The sequence below is a fragment of the Parathielavia appendiculata genome, assembly GCF_033297405.1.
Source record: "Parathielavia appendiculata strain CBS 731.68 unplaced genomic scaffold N657scaffold_1, whole genome shotgun sequence".
NCBI classification, from domain to species: Eukaryota; Fungi; Ascomycota; class Sordariomycetes; order Sordariales; family Chaetomiaceae; genus Parathielavia; species Parathielavia appendiculata.
Genome location: NW_026944220.1, coordinates 1424096 through 1441245, shown reverse-complemented (window position 1 = coordinate 1441245; position 17150 = coordinate 1424096). Strand labels below are relative to the sequence as shown.

Below are 17150 nucleotides of genomic sequence, written 5' to 3'. Positions count from 1 at the left end.
CGTGGCATTTATATCTTATTCTTAACCTTGATAACGGTTTGCATTACCTCCCTGGATCAACCTGCTCATCAGGAACTAAGCTGTGACGACGTCGCCCGGCTCTCGAATGGCACGCAGGGAGACATTTGTTGGAAGGTAGATATTCTGATAAAGAGCGAAACTAAGAGGAGAGCGAGGAACGAAGCATATATAGCAAAGAGCAAGACTGCAGCGAGAAACCTAAGCTTGCGCATACCCGGACCTTCCATCAAATACTACTACATGAAAGTCACGATGAAAGCTGAGGTATCGCTGAACGAATATCGCTACGGTGCAGTCATACTGCCACGCTCTGCCCCCATCATTGTCTACCTTACTCAGAAAGCATGAACGGAACTTTCCCGCGTGGTTTTGACGTGCGGGCGTCTTGTCTCAGTGCAACAGCATGCTGAAGCCCGATAGCCCCTTCATCAGCGCCATGTATAATCTGAAACAGGAAAGAGGAAGAATGGCAGGACAGGAAAAGAAGAAGGGAAGGGGGGGGCTTATGGGAATTCGTGCCTTCCACTTGCAGACTCGTTCCTTCCTTCAGAATATCCATGTTTGACTCTGCTCCAGGTCACAAAGGAGCTAACTTCCCTTAGATTACCTGCCTGTTGCAGCCACCGAGATCGGAGTAAGAAGCTTTCGACTCTCGAGTTTCAAACTTTCATTCACTACGGATATTTTCAGACTTTGCAACCGTGTTGTTCTCAAATCCGGCCTACTTACATAATCACCAATCCGAAGCCCTGTCGTGGTGCGTGCTCGCAAGTCAGGGTGCCCCACATCCAACATGGTTCCTGCATCTTCGACGACAGAAAGCGACGACGGAAAAAGCATCACCAATGAGTCACTCCGCGCTCTTACTCCTCGCCGTGGCGCTGCCTCAAGCTCGACGCTGTGGATCGCTTTGAATGTGTTGAAACCGCCACCTCATGTTCTTAGCGAACTCTTGCGAACGTTCTTGAGGAATATTAATTCAGGAACCCATCCGAAACTGGTGGGCGATGGTTGAACTGGTGGCGAGAGTGGCATTTGGACTTGGTTTCTTTCTCTCACCTGTGGCTGCACTCACATCTAGCAAATTTGTTTCTCCAAGTTTCTCTTTTAAACACCATATTCATTTCCCAACAGCCATTGAGATTTTCAATCTACTATCTATTCGGACCTTCTCACAACGGCCAGGATGATTCCCATCCGGACTCGGGGCGGTGCGTCTCCGAGATCCAGCAGGCAAGCAGTCTCCGAGGCTCCACCCTCTCGGGTCGTGCCGAAGCCGGTCCCTGAGCGTGAAATCAAAGACGCACGGGGTTACCAACTCGAGCAGCTGAGACGCCGCTATTCTCCCAAAGAGACTGCCCTTGCCAATGGGGCGGTTTCCCTGCTCTTCAACCTAACCCCGTCTGACCCTGACTTCCCCTTTGATCTCGATCACCTAGAGTGTGATCTCCACATTCCAGCGGCTTACCCAAAGAAGGCTCCCCAGCTTCACGTCAAGAACAATGGTATCCCCCGAGGCTTTGCCATCAACATCGAGAAGGGTTGGGACAGGTTGGTTGAGGAGAAGCGAGGCGCCAGTCTGCTTGCCTTAACCAAAGCGCTCGACAGAAATCTCGAATCGCTGCTGTCAGAGCAAAAGGCCGAGACGGTTAAGTTGACGATATTCAAGGACACGCGCCATTTGGAAGCTCAACCGGTTGCGGAATCAGCGAAGGAGCCTGTCAAGCCGCTGGCCCAGCCACCCGTGGTGCGTCGGCCGTATGTTCCCGAGGAGTCTTATTCAAGAGATCAGATTGCCGAGGCAAAGGCACGGCGCGCTCAGGAAGTGAGGCAGCTCGAGGCTCGCATGAGCCGCCTACCAGGCTATCAAAAATCTAGCGACGGCGTCATATACACGCTTCCACTGGAACCGAAGGGGAGGGCGAGTCTGCCCGTCGGCCTACAACCGGTTCAATCCATCCAGCTTATTATTCCCCTGCTTTATCCCTTGCAATCACTGAAGATTATCCTGAACGACGTCGAGTCGGATGAAGCCGAACCCATTGAGGAACACTTCTCGCAGAAGGCCGCCGAACAGAAGCAGATGTCCTTGACGAGCCACTTAAACTATCTTGCACAGAACCTGCATAGCCTAGCGAAGGAGGCCCAGAAACCTACCGCAAAGACCCCGCCAGCCGTTGAGACAGCAGCCGGCTTGGACCACGAAGCAAAGGGGGCCGAGCACTCGTCAATGCTGGACGATGGGAAAGGCCATATCCATGTCATCCCCAGGCCGCCAGAATGGAGCTATTATGGTGCCAATGGCTCCGACTCGTCTGAGGAAGACTCATACGATGAAGACGATGAGGGTGGAGGCGCAACGATTGAGGAAGAGCACAGGGATGGCCCGGGCCTGCCCACGCAGACAGCAGAACGTGGTACCGCAATGTCGTTTCCTTCCATCGAGCTGCACGGGATCGAGCTTCTCCAAGTCTCGATTCTCAACCTTAGCGTCAAGTGCAACCGCTGCAAAACACCAAACGAAGTCACCGGGCTGAGAGACAACCTCGAAAAGCTAAGTAGCTGCAAGAAATGCGCAACCTCCTTCGCGGTCCGCTTTCGCCAGGAGCTCATCCACCAAAGTTCGACCCGCGCAGGCGTAAGCAACAATTTTCTTCGTTTGTGGACTGCTTTTACTCCCTTATGGCTGTCTCAGGAGCCATCCTGCTCCCGAGACAGCGCATTTGCTCCCGGAACCCCGTTCAGACATTTCCACAAATAAAAAATTACAGCTGACATTGTTGTAGTTCATCGACGCAAGCGGCTGCACCATGGCAGACCTCCTGCCAAGGTACCTTACTCCCCGCTTCTTTCCCCTCTCTCACAACAGCAACCGATCTAACCATTTGCTCAGCACCTTCATACCAACCTGCTCGAACTGCTCCACCCCATCCGCGACTGGCTTCCTTTCGGTCCGCGGCGAAGCAACAACAAACGTTTGCCGCTCCTGCCACGCCCGCTTCACCTTCTCCCTCCCCGACGTGAAGTTTCTAGCTTACGCTCCCGGCGGCGGCGCCCTGCCACCGACCTCGAGCCCGCGCCGGAAGCAGGAGAGGCTGGGCCTGCACGTGGGCGAGCCGCTACCGAATCGCGGCGCGTGCGCCCACTACAGGCGGAGCTACCGCTGGTTTCGATTCTCGTGCTGCGCGCGGGTGTACCCATGCGATCGGTGCCATGACGAGGCCGAGGCACATGTCAATGAGTGGGCGAACAGGATGGTGTGTGGGTGGTGTAGTCGGGAGCAGAGGTATAATGTGGAGAGTTGGTACGTATTTCTTTCTTCTACTTCTTTTCACTTCTTAGTCGTTTCAACTGCTGTTTCGTTTCGTTTCGTGTTGCCGCCTCTCCATTCAGTATTACCCTTTCGTGTAGCCGTTGGCTATGATACTGATGTGCCCGGGTGGAAGGTGTTTTAGTTGGTCGGCTCACTTGCCGGCAGTGGCGCAATGGGAATGGGATTGCTAACGTGTGATTACTACAGTGCGTTCTGCGGGAGGAGCGTCATTGGGAAGAAGGGGAAAGGGTACTGGGAGGGCGGCAAAGGGACGAGGGATCAGAGGCTGATGCGGAGGAATGATAAGAGGAAGTACAGGCGGTTGGGACCGGCTAAGAAGGACGATTGATGGAGGACAGGGGTTGAGGGAGCCGAGAAGATCGGCAGAAAACCGGCCTCAACCTTTCCAGTTACCTACCACTCCGAAAAGAAACTTGCGAGCAGACTTACAAGTCGGCCCCCTTCGAGTGCCCCAAAAACCTTTTGTGCGGTTCTTGATGGGGTGCCGATCCCGTAACCGCGTTTGCGGATAGGGAGTCAACAAGCGGTCACTCGGCGACTCTACCAGCGGCTTTTACCTGTCTTTGCATGGCCGACAGGAGTTGTGGAATGGAGCCATCTGAAGTGGACGTGAACGATACGATGAATGAGATCTCCAGGTGTTCCAGGCGGATTACACCAGGTCTTGCCGAGATAGACTGCGCTGTGTCACAGGCCTCATGGTAAGGCATCAAGGTGACCAGGCCTCACCGAGCACAACCCGCAACAACCCCTGCATAAATAATCATGCAGAACTTCCGACTTAGATAAATGTCGAGACAGGTGAGGCTGAGAGTGTGCCAGTTGGCATTCGAGAGAGTCACACTAGGTACTGTTTCGACAGGACGGTACTCGCGGACCAGTAGTCCCGATGGACAAGCAGCGCCGGATGCTATGTCGGCAGTAGCACTCCAGCGTCACCGTGGCTCCGTCAACAAACAGTGCACAGGAAAAGGCCCGAGATCATAGCACTTGCCCGGATGAGTGGTGGGCCACGTCCCTGACAGGACCAGGGGAGCCGTGGTGGTCGCTGAGAGTGAGCTGGATGGCTGGTGAAGGACCTATCGGTGAGTGGCGTCTCTGGTCAACGCAGGTGTGATCTTTCTTCACCACATGCCCTCAATCACAATCCCAGCATCAACCACCGTCATGACGACCGCAATCAGCCGGCCGAAGGTATTGAGAGCAAGAGAGCTGTCTGCAGTCCGCCGCGTGCGATAGGTATGCATACGCATCGGGCCGGCAAATACACCTGCAAATCAAACCGCCGGAACCAGGGGCTCATGAGACGTTCTCTGCCAGGTCAAATCCGGACGTCCCCGCGGCGACTGTGGTGCGATCGGCGGCTGGGTTGGGATTTGGGCGTCAATCCGCTGGCCGGCTTCGGTGTCTGATGACCCGGACTGGAGGCCGAAGAATTGTTCCGGTGTGTCGTCACTTGGGGTTAGAAATACGGTACGACACAGCGGATGCGTGGTGGGATGGAGGATGATGCGACCAGGCGAGGTTGTCTGTCTGTCTGTCTGCTCGTGTGTGCCTCTCTGATGGTCGCCCGATTGGAACGCCGAGTTGTTGAATGGTAACGTGGCCCGGAGGAAAGGATGGATCGGGGATGTGGCGGTGACGATGTAGTAGGTAGGCAGATGGGCGGTGTTGGTATGATAATTACGATCTGCCAGATGGAAGGAACGGGAACGCACATTCTTGGTTTTCAGTGAGGAATACCTTGATTTCTTGCAATTCAAAGGCCTTTTGCCCTCATTCTCCTGTTTCCACGCTCGATGACGATCCGATGAGAAAAGCCGTGCAGCGATGGAGGGCGACATCCGGAGATGGCATTACTCACCTGAGAAGAGGTTGATGAGTTGGCAGTCTCGGCCAGGACAGATGACCCGCATCCCAGTTCACCGGCGAGCCCAGCCAGAAGGTTGGCCACACACTCTCGGAGCCCGTTGAGGCAACTGAACCCCCAAAACTCTGAGAGGTTTTAAAGGCGGGCGTGGGGATTGGATCGGGGAAGGGACGGGACGGAGTGGAAGCGGCAGGACGTCCAACCGAACTGGTGGCCTTGTGACCCAGGGCAAGCCAAGTCACCATCACCGATGCCTGGCTTTCTGCGTTCTGTGACTTGCATGTGTTATCAGAAGGAATCCAATTGGTGACAAAACGATGTCATTTTATTTTTTTATTTATTTTCGCAGACACAGAATTTGTCATTTTTGAAGGCCAGTCCGTCTTTTTATCACGAAGTACTGCGTCAGTAAAGAGCCGGACAGCCACCACATTGTGGCGCTTTCATCCAACGTCAGTAACTGAAGCTAGTTCCTTGACCAGCATGCACAACAATACATGAGCACCATTCTCGGCGTATTTTAGGTTCGTACCTGGTACATCTGGAGTATCTCCCTCGGTGTATCGCCGCCTTGTCTTCATCGCTCCAAGAAAGAATGGCAAGACAACAAGCGGCACAGGGGAAGCAGGCCCGGATGCGGTCACCCAAGGTGTCAGCTGGGACCCAGGAATGGAATTCAAGCAAACCACGATGTGAGACATCAGGGTCCTGGTGTGCTGGTGGCAGCCTTCCACGATTCCCTCATCTTGCCAACGATGCCAAAGCAAACAGGTTGACTGGTTGCTGCAAGGTGTGCGCCTGATGGGCGCCACAACGACACCTTCTCGAGGGAGAAAATGCAAAGAAAGACGAAGGGAAAAAAGAAGTCGATAAATTCAGCTCTGCAATTCTCTGCCGTTTTGTTCGAGGCAAACGGTGGCAAACGGATCTCTCGATCCCCATGTCGAAGCCTCCCTCAGCCCAAACCGGCACAACCTAACTATCAGCAGTCAAGCAGGGGCGAGGCAGTGCAGTTCAACCACTACTCATATCTGCGTTCAGAATATCGGAGCATGGCCGACCTCAGTCATCCTGAGGCACTGGACTCAGCCTTCCCTCTGGAACAGACTCCCAATTATAGAAATAAATCGCCGGTGCCACACTCAGAAACATCAGGCACTTCCCAGTGAGTAAGCCATCACCGTCGCCGTCTCTCTCAGTTTAGCAAGGCTCAAAAGTGTCTTTACTTGAGCACTGTAGAATGGCGTCGCCTTCCAGAGACAGCTTCATGAACCCAACAATCAACACCCTGAGTACCTCATCCAACAACAACCTCTCACTCCAAAGCCAAGCAAGAAATCACACATCCAAACAACATAACGACCGCAGCACCAAGGTTGAAATTAAGCCATGTAAACCCTCAACTCTGGTGATGCCCCGTGACCACCACCAGAGTAGCGTGCCCCCCAACCACAGCCTACAAAAGAACATTCTGGAACGTGCCTTTCAAATGTGACCAATTCTTACAGGTGTTGAGCAACAAGACCGGGCAGTTTACCGTGAAATAAATAGTCATCTATTCGAGTTGCAAGTGGCTTCCCTGCACGGTTGACCAAGAGAGACAAGAAGTCTTGGGCTAAAACAGGGCGGGATCATACCACTCCATGTTGGGTACTCAGGGTAAGGAGTTGGCGCATCACACGTAGGAGAATCATTACATGCTGATGAGTCGTGGAAGAATGTGTCAAGTTGGGAGATCGCTGTCAGTTAGCAAGGTGAGAGCCCTACTCTCCCTGATCAACTTCCTCAGGCTGCAGTCATGAGAATTGAGGCGCAGTGTCTCTCTCAGCAAGAAGCAGATACTATCGACGAGCATTGACGATACCGACGTAGGAACAGAATGCTGACTCCAGCACTTCCAAATTGGTTTCTCGTTCTCAACAATGCTCCAATGAAATGCTCGTTAAGGCTACGCAGTAATAATGAACCGCACCCACTACTCCTGAGGAACTCAGCGTCTTCCACGGGCCTGAAGGTTTGAATACCTAGGTAAATCACACGACGCCACGGACGTATCCCCTTCAATACTCGCCCACTTAGCTTTCAGCAATCCCCTTGACACCAAGCAACTCTCTTATCGTCCGCAAACCTCGGGCTCTCGTCCTTTCCCTCTCCGCCACCGCCAACGCTTTGGTCTTCACCCTCTTCCCCACTGCCAGCGTTTTGGCTCTCTTCCTCTCCGCCAGTGCTAACGCCTTAGCTCTCTCCCTCTCTGCTACCGCCAACCCTTTGGCTTTCTTCCTCTCCCACGACGTCAGCTTCAACCCAGACCCGGATCCAGAACCAGAACTCTATTCTCCGCCACCAAGTCCATCCTTCCCCAACCTTATAAGAGAACCCTACTCCCCTTTAGACGACACACCGACAGCATTGCGGTCTGCAAACGGGTTATCCTCGTCTTCGTCCTCCTCCTCGCCTTCCTCGTCGGAATCCGGTGTCCGTGGGACCGGTCTCGGCGGTAGCATCGACGGCTTGGTCGCCGCCGACGGACGAGGCGGGGGTGCGGGACGCGACGGAAACGAGGGGGCGACGCTGAGGGAGGCCATTCCCTGGACGGGACTAGTCGGCGAACTCGGTTCTTTGCCTTTGGCTTTCTCGGTCGCCACTGTAGTGGCTTTGTTAGTTTTACCATGAATAAAAACCCTGCTAGAGCTGGGGCAGAGTGGTGGGATGGTTTAGCCGGAAGGCAACGTACTGCGATACAGGTGCGCCTGCTCGGCGAGCTCGTCGTCCGAGTCGCTGTCGGCGTCAATGGAGCGGTCGAGCTGCTCGAACGTCATGAGCGCTGTGACCAGCTCGTCGTTGGCGTGCAGCAGGCTGCCGAGGTACTGCTCCGACTCGACGAGGTGGATGTAGCGCAGGATCTTGCGGCGGAGCTGCTTGCACGCCTCGAACCGCTGCACGGCCAGCTGGTTGTCCGAGATGCGCTCCTTCTCTCGGTTGATGGTCTGCAGCGTGTTGGTCAGGTTGGTGGCCGCGATCGAGGCCTCGGCGATGTGGCGCGTCATCTGCTCCTTTTCAGCCTCGAGCTTAAACGGCTTGGCTTTCTTGGTCTTCTTGTCCTTCTTGTCCTTCTTCTTCTTGGATGAGTCGTACGTGGCCGGGAACCCTCCCACTACCGAGGAGCGCTTGGCCGGCTGCGAACTTGACAGAGATGAGTTCCGCGAGTGTGTCCCGGACGGGCCTGCGCCGCTCGGCTTATCGTCTTCATCGTCCTCCTCGTCCTCTACAAACGGGTTCTCTGTCTCCTTGATGACCTTGGACCTCTCCTGGGTGACAACTTGCTTGCGCCGAGGGAGCTCCTGGACAAGGTGAGCCGCTAAAATGCCAAGACACAACCCAGGGGATCCTTACCCTGTACAGGCTGGCGACCTGTGTCATGCCAGGTGTGTTCTTGTACTCGGCCGCCCAGCCGGCAAAGAGCTCGGAGCACTTCTTTCTCACTTCCGGGTCTGAGAGGGACGCCGTACCGCAGAACCGCAGACGCTCCAGCAGCGCTTCGTCTGCAAACGTCCTCTGGAAGCGATGTCCAGCGTTCTGTATGAGGCCATCGAGAAGCGTCAAGGCGCGGAGCTGGCGGTGCAGGTTGCCGTATTTGAGTTTCTTCCTGATGGCGCGGGCGGCCTCAGTGGGGCCCGTGTCCTGGAGATTGACCACCTCGACGAGGTCGGGGATGCCGCTGAGGTCGTCGACGGGTATCGCCTCGCTGGTCAGTCGCTCAATGGTCACGGTAACTGCAGAATAGGGCTTCTTCTGTTTGGCAGGCGTGAGAAAGGACCCATGAACACGTCAACAGGGGAAATTACCGGAGCGAACATGGCGGCCACCTCGACCTGGCTAAACTGAGGCGGTCACGTTCAACCCGCAACACGGGTCACTTGGCAGTGGTAGACGATGAGTTTCCAGGTTGAGGTTTCGCGAGCAGACAAGCAGAAACAGTTGGACTTGTCGTCACGATGAGGTCGAGAGTTGGTAGAGGATGCTGAGGACGGTGCCTGATATCAAGAGCGCTTTGAGGTGCTGGGGAGGAGAGAAGTGAGTCAGCAGACGAGTAACAATGAACGGCTCAATCTCCTTTGAGAAAACCCAAGCGAAATGCTTGCGCAACCGCCCGGGGTTGTTGTTTCTCGGGATAGTTACACGAGGCTCGGTAGGCGCAGTTGCAAGCTTCCTGTGTCGGACAATACGTTGCGCGATAAGATAGCGCGACCGCGGGGTAGCTCTGTCAGACCTGACAAGCAACAGAAACAAACGACAGTATTTCGAACGAAAGATACGTACAGTAGGTAGGACTGGTTCCCTCTTTTCGCAACCAACGAGAGGATGGCAGAAAGCTTTCAGTGATTTTGTGTATCGAGAAGCAGATCATGTCTATCTGGCATCACGAATTCCTAACACAGGTATCACATGCCCCACGGCCCCACTCTGTTTCGGGAGGATCGACATGGGGACGTGGGGAGCTTGAACCATCAAAGAATACCGGTAAGTTCGGCCAGTTTTCACAGGCATCAGGAGCCCAAGAGAGCACCCAGCACGGATCAGAGAGAACTGCTGGCCCAAATCATGAAATATGATTGTTTCCTTCTGGTTTTCAAGCCACGCACCCGGGCGCGCCGAGCAGCTACCAGCAACTATAATGCTCATGCCATATGGCCAGCCATCTCCTATGGCACATCCGTCATTCCCCCTGCGGTCTGGGTTCACAATTCACCAACTGGTACATCCATACCGCTGAAAATTCCATAACACCAATGCTCAGCGCAAATAGGTGGCCGGATGCGCAGCCCTCTCCTTGATTGCCAGCCGAGCCTGCAGCATGCCCTTGCTCTTTTGGTTCGACCACTCCTGCTTCCGGCCCTTGTTGACGACCGCCCTGGCCCGCCGATCGTCGAGGGTGGTGACACCAAGCCCCCGCATGTCTCTGGTGATGAGCTGGCGCCCACGAGCAGCAGTCTCCCTGCGGGAACGAACAGCATCCCCCTCGATGTCCATCTCGTTCTCCCGCTCCGCCGCCTCGATGGCGAGACGCTCGGCCCGCTCCTCCGGCGTAGGGTGGTTGTACAGATTCTGGCGGTAGTACCGGTTGAGCGACCGGTGGCCCACGGATTTTCCGGACGGGAGGTGCAGCTCGTAGTCGTCGTAGAATACCGCGTGCGTGCGCTTGGGGGCGCGAGCGTGCCATCCGTCGGCTTGACGGTGGGTGCGGGTGCTGCTGCGCGAGTGGTGCGGGTGCTTATTCAGGCGGTCGTACTGGTGATAGTGTTGCTCGGCCGGGACGGCGTGAAGGTCGTTGGAATCGAGAGATGATGCCTCGCTGTCCGTCTCCCAGCTCTCGTCGTCCATTACCTCGTCACCATCCTCCCCAATGACCTTGCTCTCCCGCTTAGCCCCGAGCATGGCACCCCCGTTTTGCTGCTCCTCGTCCTCCGACTCGTCCTCCCACCCTTCCTCCCCATCTGAGTAGGTGCTACGGAAGTCGTAGAACTCGCCAATCTCGAGTTGCTCCTCTTCGGTGGTGTATGGGATCTGGCAGTGAGACTTGTCCCGCATGTGCGTCTGCACGGCATACGCGGTGGCCTTTACCTTTCCACAGGTGAGACACTCATTTAGCGCAAAGACCTGCTCCTGGAGATGAGCGAGCAGCCCTTCGAGGTTCACCAGATATTGCTTTTCCGGAATAAACATGCCGTGGATGCGCTCCATATGCGTGGCGTTAAGCGGCGGTGTCGGGGATTCGTAGTTGCAGAATAAACAGGTCTTGAGCGACGGGACTGCGGGGGCAGCTTTGGGGCCAGTTGGGGTAGCTGCCGAGGGCGTTGTAGCGGCCTCCTCCTCGCTTGAGGTTTGGGACAAAGGGTGCCCTGGCCGATTTTGTGCTTCATCAGACAAATGAGGCTTCGACGGCCGCTTGACAGGGGATGTGCTGTCGTGGAGCACGGCGTTCTTCAGTCCCTCGACAACCTCGTTGAACTCCTCCTCAACGTCTGAGTCGACCACCGAATCCGCTGCGGGCTCACCCAGCGAGAAAGACATGGAGCTGGCCTCATCATCATCCTTACCGTTTGACCGGGACGCCAAAGCGGCTGCTCTTGCCCTGTGCTTCGCACTGCTGAGGTGGTTCCGAAACGAGTTCTCGCTGTAGTATGTCTTCTGGCATGTGTCGCAGGTCCGCTCGAAGCCGGCCTTGTCAGCTTGCGCAGTGGTCTCAGCCCGAGCCTGCAAGACTTTCTCGGTGAACACCTCGGACGAGATGGGGGGCAGGGAAGCAACACGGCGCTTAAGGTTGTAGCGGCTGGATTCACGTGTCAGCCTAACGAGCTGAGACGACACGGATGATGGGACCACCTACTGCCAGTCACTACGCATGTGTCCCCGCTGGAGATCACTGTTCCGAAAGGCAACCTGGCATGTGTTGCAGGTGTAAGGGTGCGAAGCGCTCATTTCCGTTCTCGATGCATCGGCGGCGGGGCCAGTTCTGCTGGCAGAGATGGTTGCCATCGTGATGGATCGTCTGTATGATCGGCTGCGACTTGTTTTTAGTTTGTTGAGAGAAATCGGACTGGGATGGAGGACGGGCGTGTTGTTATGCACCTGCTCGTCGGTGTTGAAGAGACCGTGGCCGTCTGTTGGAAAGGTGTCGCTGATTAATGCTCAGTGGCCATGGATGGAGAATTAAATTTTGGTGGCGGTTGAGTTATGGCGGGGTTCAACTGTGGACGTCACATCGGCTTGGCCCAGACAGGGCTGTTTGCTCGTGGAATGATATAATGACGTTACACCTAGTATCCGTACCACTTCTGTATTGGCGTTACAAAACAGGCCTGGTACTTTAGGAATATGAGATTTTGGGCTGGGATCACACCTCGTCTTGTTAATTCTGGCAACTTCATCGCCTCTCTTTCAAGATTCTTCGCGTATAGTCATTTTTGGGCACAAGCTACAGCTTGCCACTCCCCCAGGGCATCCACAAATTTTTATGCCCGTCTATGAACTGTAACTTACCGGTGGTACGTTCGTAATGTCGGAAGTGAGTCACGAGACAACTGCAACGGCTGGTAAGGAAGCGGATCCGCTGGAGCAGTTCCGCCAAGGCCTGTTATCGTATACTTTCATCCGATTCATACACCCTCACAGGGCGGCCCATATATCTTGTCGTCGTCATAAAAGCTGGCCGGTCTGTGCGCGTTCATGCAGAGGGAGACTCAAAAAACTGGAGCGAAAACGTCTGATTGGCGGATCAGGGGAGAGTGGGAGTTCTGAATCGGGCGAAACTATATTGTACCGTAAGGCAGGTGGGTCAACCTTAGATCGTCGGGTGCATCTCACCCAGGTGGACCCCGAACGCGGCAAGCTGATTGCCGCATCACTCTAACGTTTGACGACGGCCTAATCCAACTTCGCGGTCGTGAATCCCAAACCAGCCAACCGCATCCTCCTGTCGGATTCCAAACAAAGTGCGCTTTCGCCTACACCACCCCACACGGTTTCAAATTGAAATCATCCATCATTGCAGCGCAGTCTCCTTGTCGTCCCGTCAAGCTGCCGCATCCAAGTTCCAACCCAAAACACATATCCACTGCGCTGCGTGCTTCCTTCTCCAACTTCTTCCATACGCACTTTTCTATCCATGTCATGACGCGGGACACCATGCGGCCAGCTAGTGCCGGCGGCCATAGCTACAGAAATGGCGATGATTTCGACCTTCTCGCGGGCCTTTGGGAAGAAGCCCGCTTCCCGAGGCTGCCGTGGGATGCGCCGAGCGAGTTGAAGGAATTGGTTGAGGATATCGACAACCCAAAGCGCGTCTATGCCATACATAAGGCGAGCCGCCGCCACAATTTCCAGCAGCTCGTGCAGAAGTAAGTCAGCCTCTGCTGCCGGCTTCGCGTCACATCCTTTGCTGACCTTGTTCATCTGCTCAGGTACATCGTGCAGCTCCGCGAAGGCTGTGACGCCGAATACTGCACAACATCTACCTGCTTTACTTGCCGGAAAAGGATTGTGGGCAGGGCCCCCATCCGTAGGTACAATACGACAAGTGCGAGAATGCTGGCGATACACCTCGCGAGCCAGGACAACCCGGAGAACAGTCTCTGCCCCAATCTGAGATTGCCGAAGGCGCCACCTGCCGCCCTTAGCTCACTGGTTGTTGTGCCGAATCCTAAATCCCGATTACGCGATGAACTGGCTTCTTCTGCCTCCCCGAAGACCCAGGCCAACCATAGCCGTCCGGGTTCGCCAAGGTCGAGCACTAAGAATGGCTTGCAATATACCACCGTCCGCAGCCACAGTGGGACGATGAGCGAAAACAGGAAGGAAAAGTTGAATTCTGCCGGTCTTCGGAATGATCAAGACGCTGGGACACAGCAATTTCAACGGGCCGGTTTCACAATCCTCGAGGAACCAGTCAGCAAAGACCACCGCTCTTTTGCGGCAAACATGTTTGGCACCGTTGCCTTCAAAATGCTAGAGTGGCTGACGCCAGCTGCGCTAGAAGATATGTCAAGGAAAACGCGGGCCTATAATAATGCCCCAGAGGAGCCGGGGCCTGAGGATGTGACGCCTGCCACGCTCGAGACCAAGTCGGATAATGGAGCCAGACCCAGCCAACGGGCGCAAGGGACACCCAGCTTGCTTGCAGAGCCTAACGGCGAATTGGTGAACGGCCGCGGCCCCTCCGGACATGGCCAGACCGAACGGGAAGCGCCTGGGTCGAAGGTCAAGCAACAGCCGCACGAACCTTTATCTGGCAGTCGCACAACGAACACACGCCGTAATTCCAATGCCAAGCTTCGCACATCTTCTGGCCCAAAGCCGACACGGCAGCTGTCGATCGACCCCTACGCCCAGGACACTTCTCCGGAAGAGCCCTATGCGGCCATGCTGAGATCTCCTCGGGCTACTGGACCCTCCGTGGACAAGGTTTCGCGTGTCGTCAAGACGACTGGCTCAAGTCTCTCCCGTCCAATTTCTCAGCTTTCATCAGCAGGTTACTTCGACGATGTCTCGCTAGAGAAAATGCCTCCGCCGAAGACCATCGATCTAGTATCAAGAACAAGCCGGGCTGCTGTAGATGGAGTCAAAATCGGCGGTTCACGCAGCCCGAAGACACCCAGTACCGGCTCTGGCGTACCCTCCGAAAATTGCTGTAGCGACGGCTCAGTTACGGCGTCAGGCCAAGAGTCAGAATCGGAGGATGAGACTCTGCTTCCTCAGTCACTCTCCAGACTGGACGCAGACGTCGTCGACTTCGTCTGTGATATCATACAGGAGGATGGTACAGCTGAAAAGCATATGCTTGAGCCCCAATCTGTTACCAGGTTCCACAACCGTCACGCAGGACAAGGAAAGCCTGCCCGGCGAAAGCATCGTTCAGGCCGAGACTATCCCCCAAATTTGAGACTGGAGTGGAAGCTGTTCGTTGAACAGACCCTCTTCTACGTCCTCAGCGACCCGCAGCTGACTCTCCGGTCCTTTACCAAGAAGGGGCAGCTGTACGACTCGCAGACGCTATGGTACTGCATGCTCAGATTGACCCGTGTGGCACCTAGCCTGGTTTTCCACAGCCTCTGGACGGCCGCGGCTAGTCTCTTCGCCCCCCCCAAGGCTCTGCAAACGCTGAGGTCCCCGACGACAAAGGTTTTCCCCACGAGCAAGCCTTCGCTTTCCAACCTGGAGGCAGGGCGTCTCATGTCGATATGTCTGCACGCTTTGATTGCCGCCGCACCTCTGGTTACTGACTCGCGCCAACTCTATGACATGTCGAGAATTCGGTCACACGGCTTAAGCCTCGCGGGGAGCGGTGCGGTAGCCCGACAACCAACAGAGCTCTGTCTGCAGTACGAAGATGCCTTCACCGATGACATGGCTCTGCAGCTAGCAAGACGGTTATTCGCAGCCATTGTTACGCGCCGTCAGTTCAATGCTCTCAGCGAGTCTAACATAGGACCCAACGATGATAATGAACAGGATGTTTTAACTCCGCTCTTTTCACAACTAGACTTCCTGAACGTCGACGCGGTTTATATTTTGGATTTCTCGTTTCCCGACCGCGCCCTTCATGAGACCCGTGTTCCGATTCTTCTTCTCGATTGGGCTAGAGCCGTCATGCTGAATGACTGGGACGGCTCGCCAGAAGTTCCTGGGGACGGACCTTTTGGCGGTGCCCTCGCTTTAATTGAAGCGATGTGTAAGTTATTCAGCCGCTCTATTCTACACAGCCTACTGAAACCTTGCAGATAAAAAACGGCACGAGCTACTACTTGCTGATGCGCAATTTCGTTCCGAATATTTTTCGGAGCGGCTGGACACCATCAAGATGCCAATATCATGGCTGTCGCATACCCCGTCGCGGCAGCGCTTGCACCTCCTCGATTTCCCGTACATATTCAGTCCATCGACCCTGGTATCGTACTTTCGGTCGATCAATTTTTCCCGGATGAGCCGTGCGTTTGAGGAATCAACGTCTTTCCATGACAAGATTATGGTCATGTCTCAGCGGGTAGGCCTCACTCAGCACCACAAAGACGTGCTGCTGGAGCGCCTGCGGCCGGCAGGTTCGAAATACTTGATTCTCGACATCCGGAGAGGGACTGTTCTCGAAGACGCGTTCAACCAGCTGTGGCGGAGGGAGGAGCGGGAGCTGCTTCGGCCGCTGAAAGTCCATCTTGGAGAGTCAAACGGCGAGGAAGGCTTTGATTCCGGGGGCGTCCAACAGGAATTCTTTCGGTTGGCGATTGCGGAGGCCCTCAATCCCGATCATGGTGCCTTCACGATTGACGAGCGCACCCGCATGGCCTGGTTCCTCCCAGGCTCGATGGAGGATGAATGGAGGTTTGAGCTGATTGGCCTTCTGGTGTCACTCGCCGTGTACAACGGCCTCACGCTGCCAGTCACTTTTCCAAAGGCCCTCTACCGCAAGCTCCTTGGGGAACCAGTTACCGAGCTGCACCACATCGCCGACGGCTGGCCCGATCTGGCAAACGGCCTTACCTCTCTTCTGGAATGGGACGAGAAAGATGGCCGGGTCGAAGACGTTTTTGCCCGCACCTATGAATTTTCCGTCTCTGCTTTCGGCCAGCACATCACGAGAGAAATGAAGCCAACTCCCAACGACAGCCACCATCACCGCAACCACGACCGCCGTCAAGCCGAAGAATGGCCGCAATTCGCCAGAACCGTCTCCCAGTCATCCGTCACCCCAGCCCCGCATGATGGCAACCCCGCCGAAGACGATGCCCCGCTCGTCACCAGCGCCAACCGGAACGCTTACGTGTCCGACTACATCCGCTACCTGACCGACGTCTCAGTCCGCCCGCAGTACGAGGCCTTTGCGCGCGGCTTCTACGCCTGCCTGCACCCCAAGTCCCTCTCCCTGCTGACCCCGTCTCTGCTTCAATCGGTCGTCGAGGGCGTCCAGGAGATCGACATCATGGAACTGAAGCGCTACGCGCGGTACGTCGGCTGGGACGCGTCGCACAGGACGGTCAAGGATTTCTGGAGCGTGGTCAAGCGCTATGATGAGGGCATGAAGAGGAAGCTGCTCGAGTTTGTCACGGCCAGCGATCGCGTGCCGGTGGGCGGGGTCAAGAATATGATGTTTATTCTGCAGCGGAACGGCGAGGAGGAGGATCCTGCGGGGAGGCTTCCCACGTCGTATACATGCTATGGCACATTGTTGTTGCCGGAGTATAAGGATCGGGAGGTGCTGAGGGAGAGGCTCGCGATGGCGCTGGAGAATGCGCAGGGGTTTGGGTTTGCTTGAGGTATCTATTCTAAACTGGTTTGGGAGTGACGGATCGGACGGGCCGGGGGGAATGGGGAGCAAATACTGTAGGAAACTTGGGAAGGGAGAGGTTGGAGGGTGAAAAGAGAGCGGTGGTTCCG

At 55.5% G+C, this 17150-nt stretch overlaps 4 protein-coding genes across 4 annotated transcripts; 2 read left to right on the top strand and 2 right to left on the bottom strand.

Moving 5' to 3' along the window:
- The first annotated feature begins 1034 nt into the window (after window positions 1-1034).
- N657DRAFT_26903 (uncharacterized protein) lies at window positions 1035-3944 on the top strand. The gene is made up of 4 exons (XM_062786538.1): window positions 1035-2659; window positions 2808-2851; window positions 2915-3325; window positions 3542-3944. The coding sequence occupies exons 1-4, from the start codon at window positions 1208-1210 to the stop codon at window positions 3681-3683; spliced, it is 2049 nt and encodes a 682-aa protein (XP_062652300.1). The 5' UTR covers window positions 1035-1207; the 3' UTR covers window positions 3684-3944.
- A 3659-nt stretch (window positions 3945-7603) lies between these two features.
- Window positions 7604-9020, bottom strand: N657DRAFT_560778 (uncharacterized protein; the record flags this gene model as incomplete). The annotated part of the gene is made up of 3 exons (XM_062788006.1): window positions 7604-7869; window positions 7960-8566; window positions 8619-9020. Coding segments are annotated over 3 exons (1275 nt in total), but the record flags the coding sequence as incomplete, so codon positions are not given.
- A 999-nt stretch (window positions 9021-10019) lies between these two features.
- On the bottom strand, window positions 10020-11762 carry N657DRAFT_562360 (uncharacterized protein; the record flags this gene model as incomplete). Its single annotated transcript, XM_062788135.1, has 2 exons — window positions 10020-11556; window positions 11614-11762. The coding sequence occupies 2 exons, from the start codon at window positions 11760-11762 to the stop codon at window positions 10020-10022; spliced, it is 1686 nt and encodes a 561-aa protein (XP_062652298.1).
- Window positions 11763-12613: 851 nt separating this feature from the next.
- On the top strand, window positions 12614-17028 carry N657DRAFT_608000 (uncharacterized protein; the record flags this gene model as incomplete). Its single annotated transcript, XM_062790256.1, has 3 exons — window positions 12614-13123; window positions 13187-15453; window positions 15503-17028. Exons 1-3 carry the CDS (start codon window positions 12897-12899, stop codon window positions 17026-17028), a joined length of 4020 nt encoding a protein of 1339 aa, XP_062652297.1. The 5' UTR covers window positions 12614-12896.
- Window positions 17029-17150: the final 122 nt, after the last annotated feature.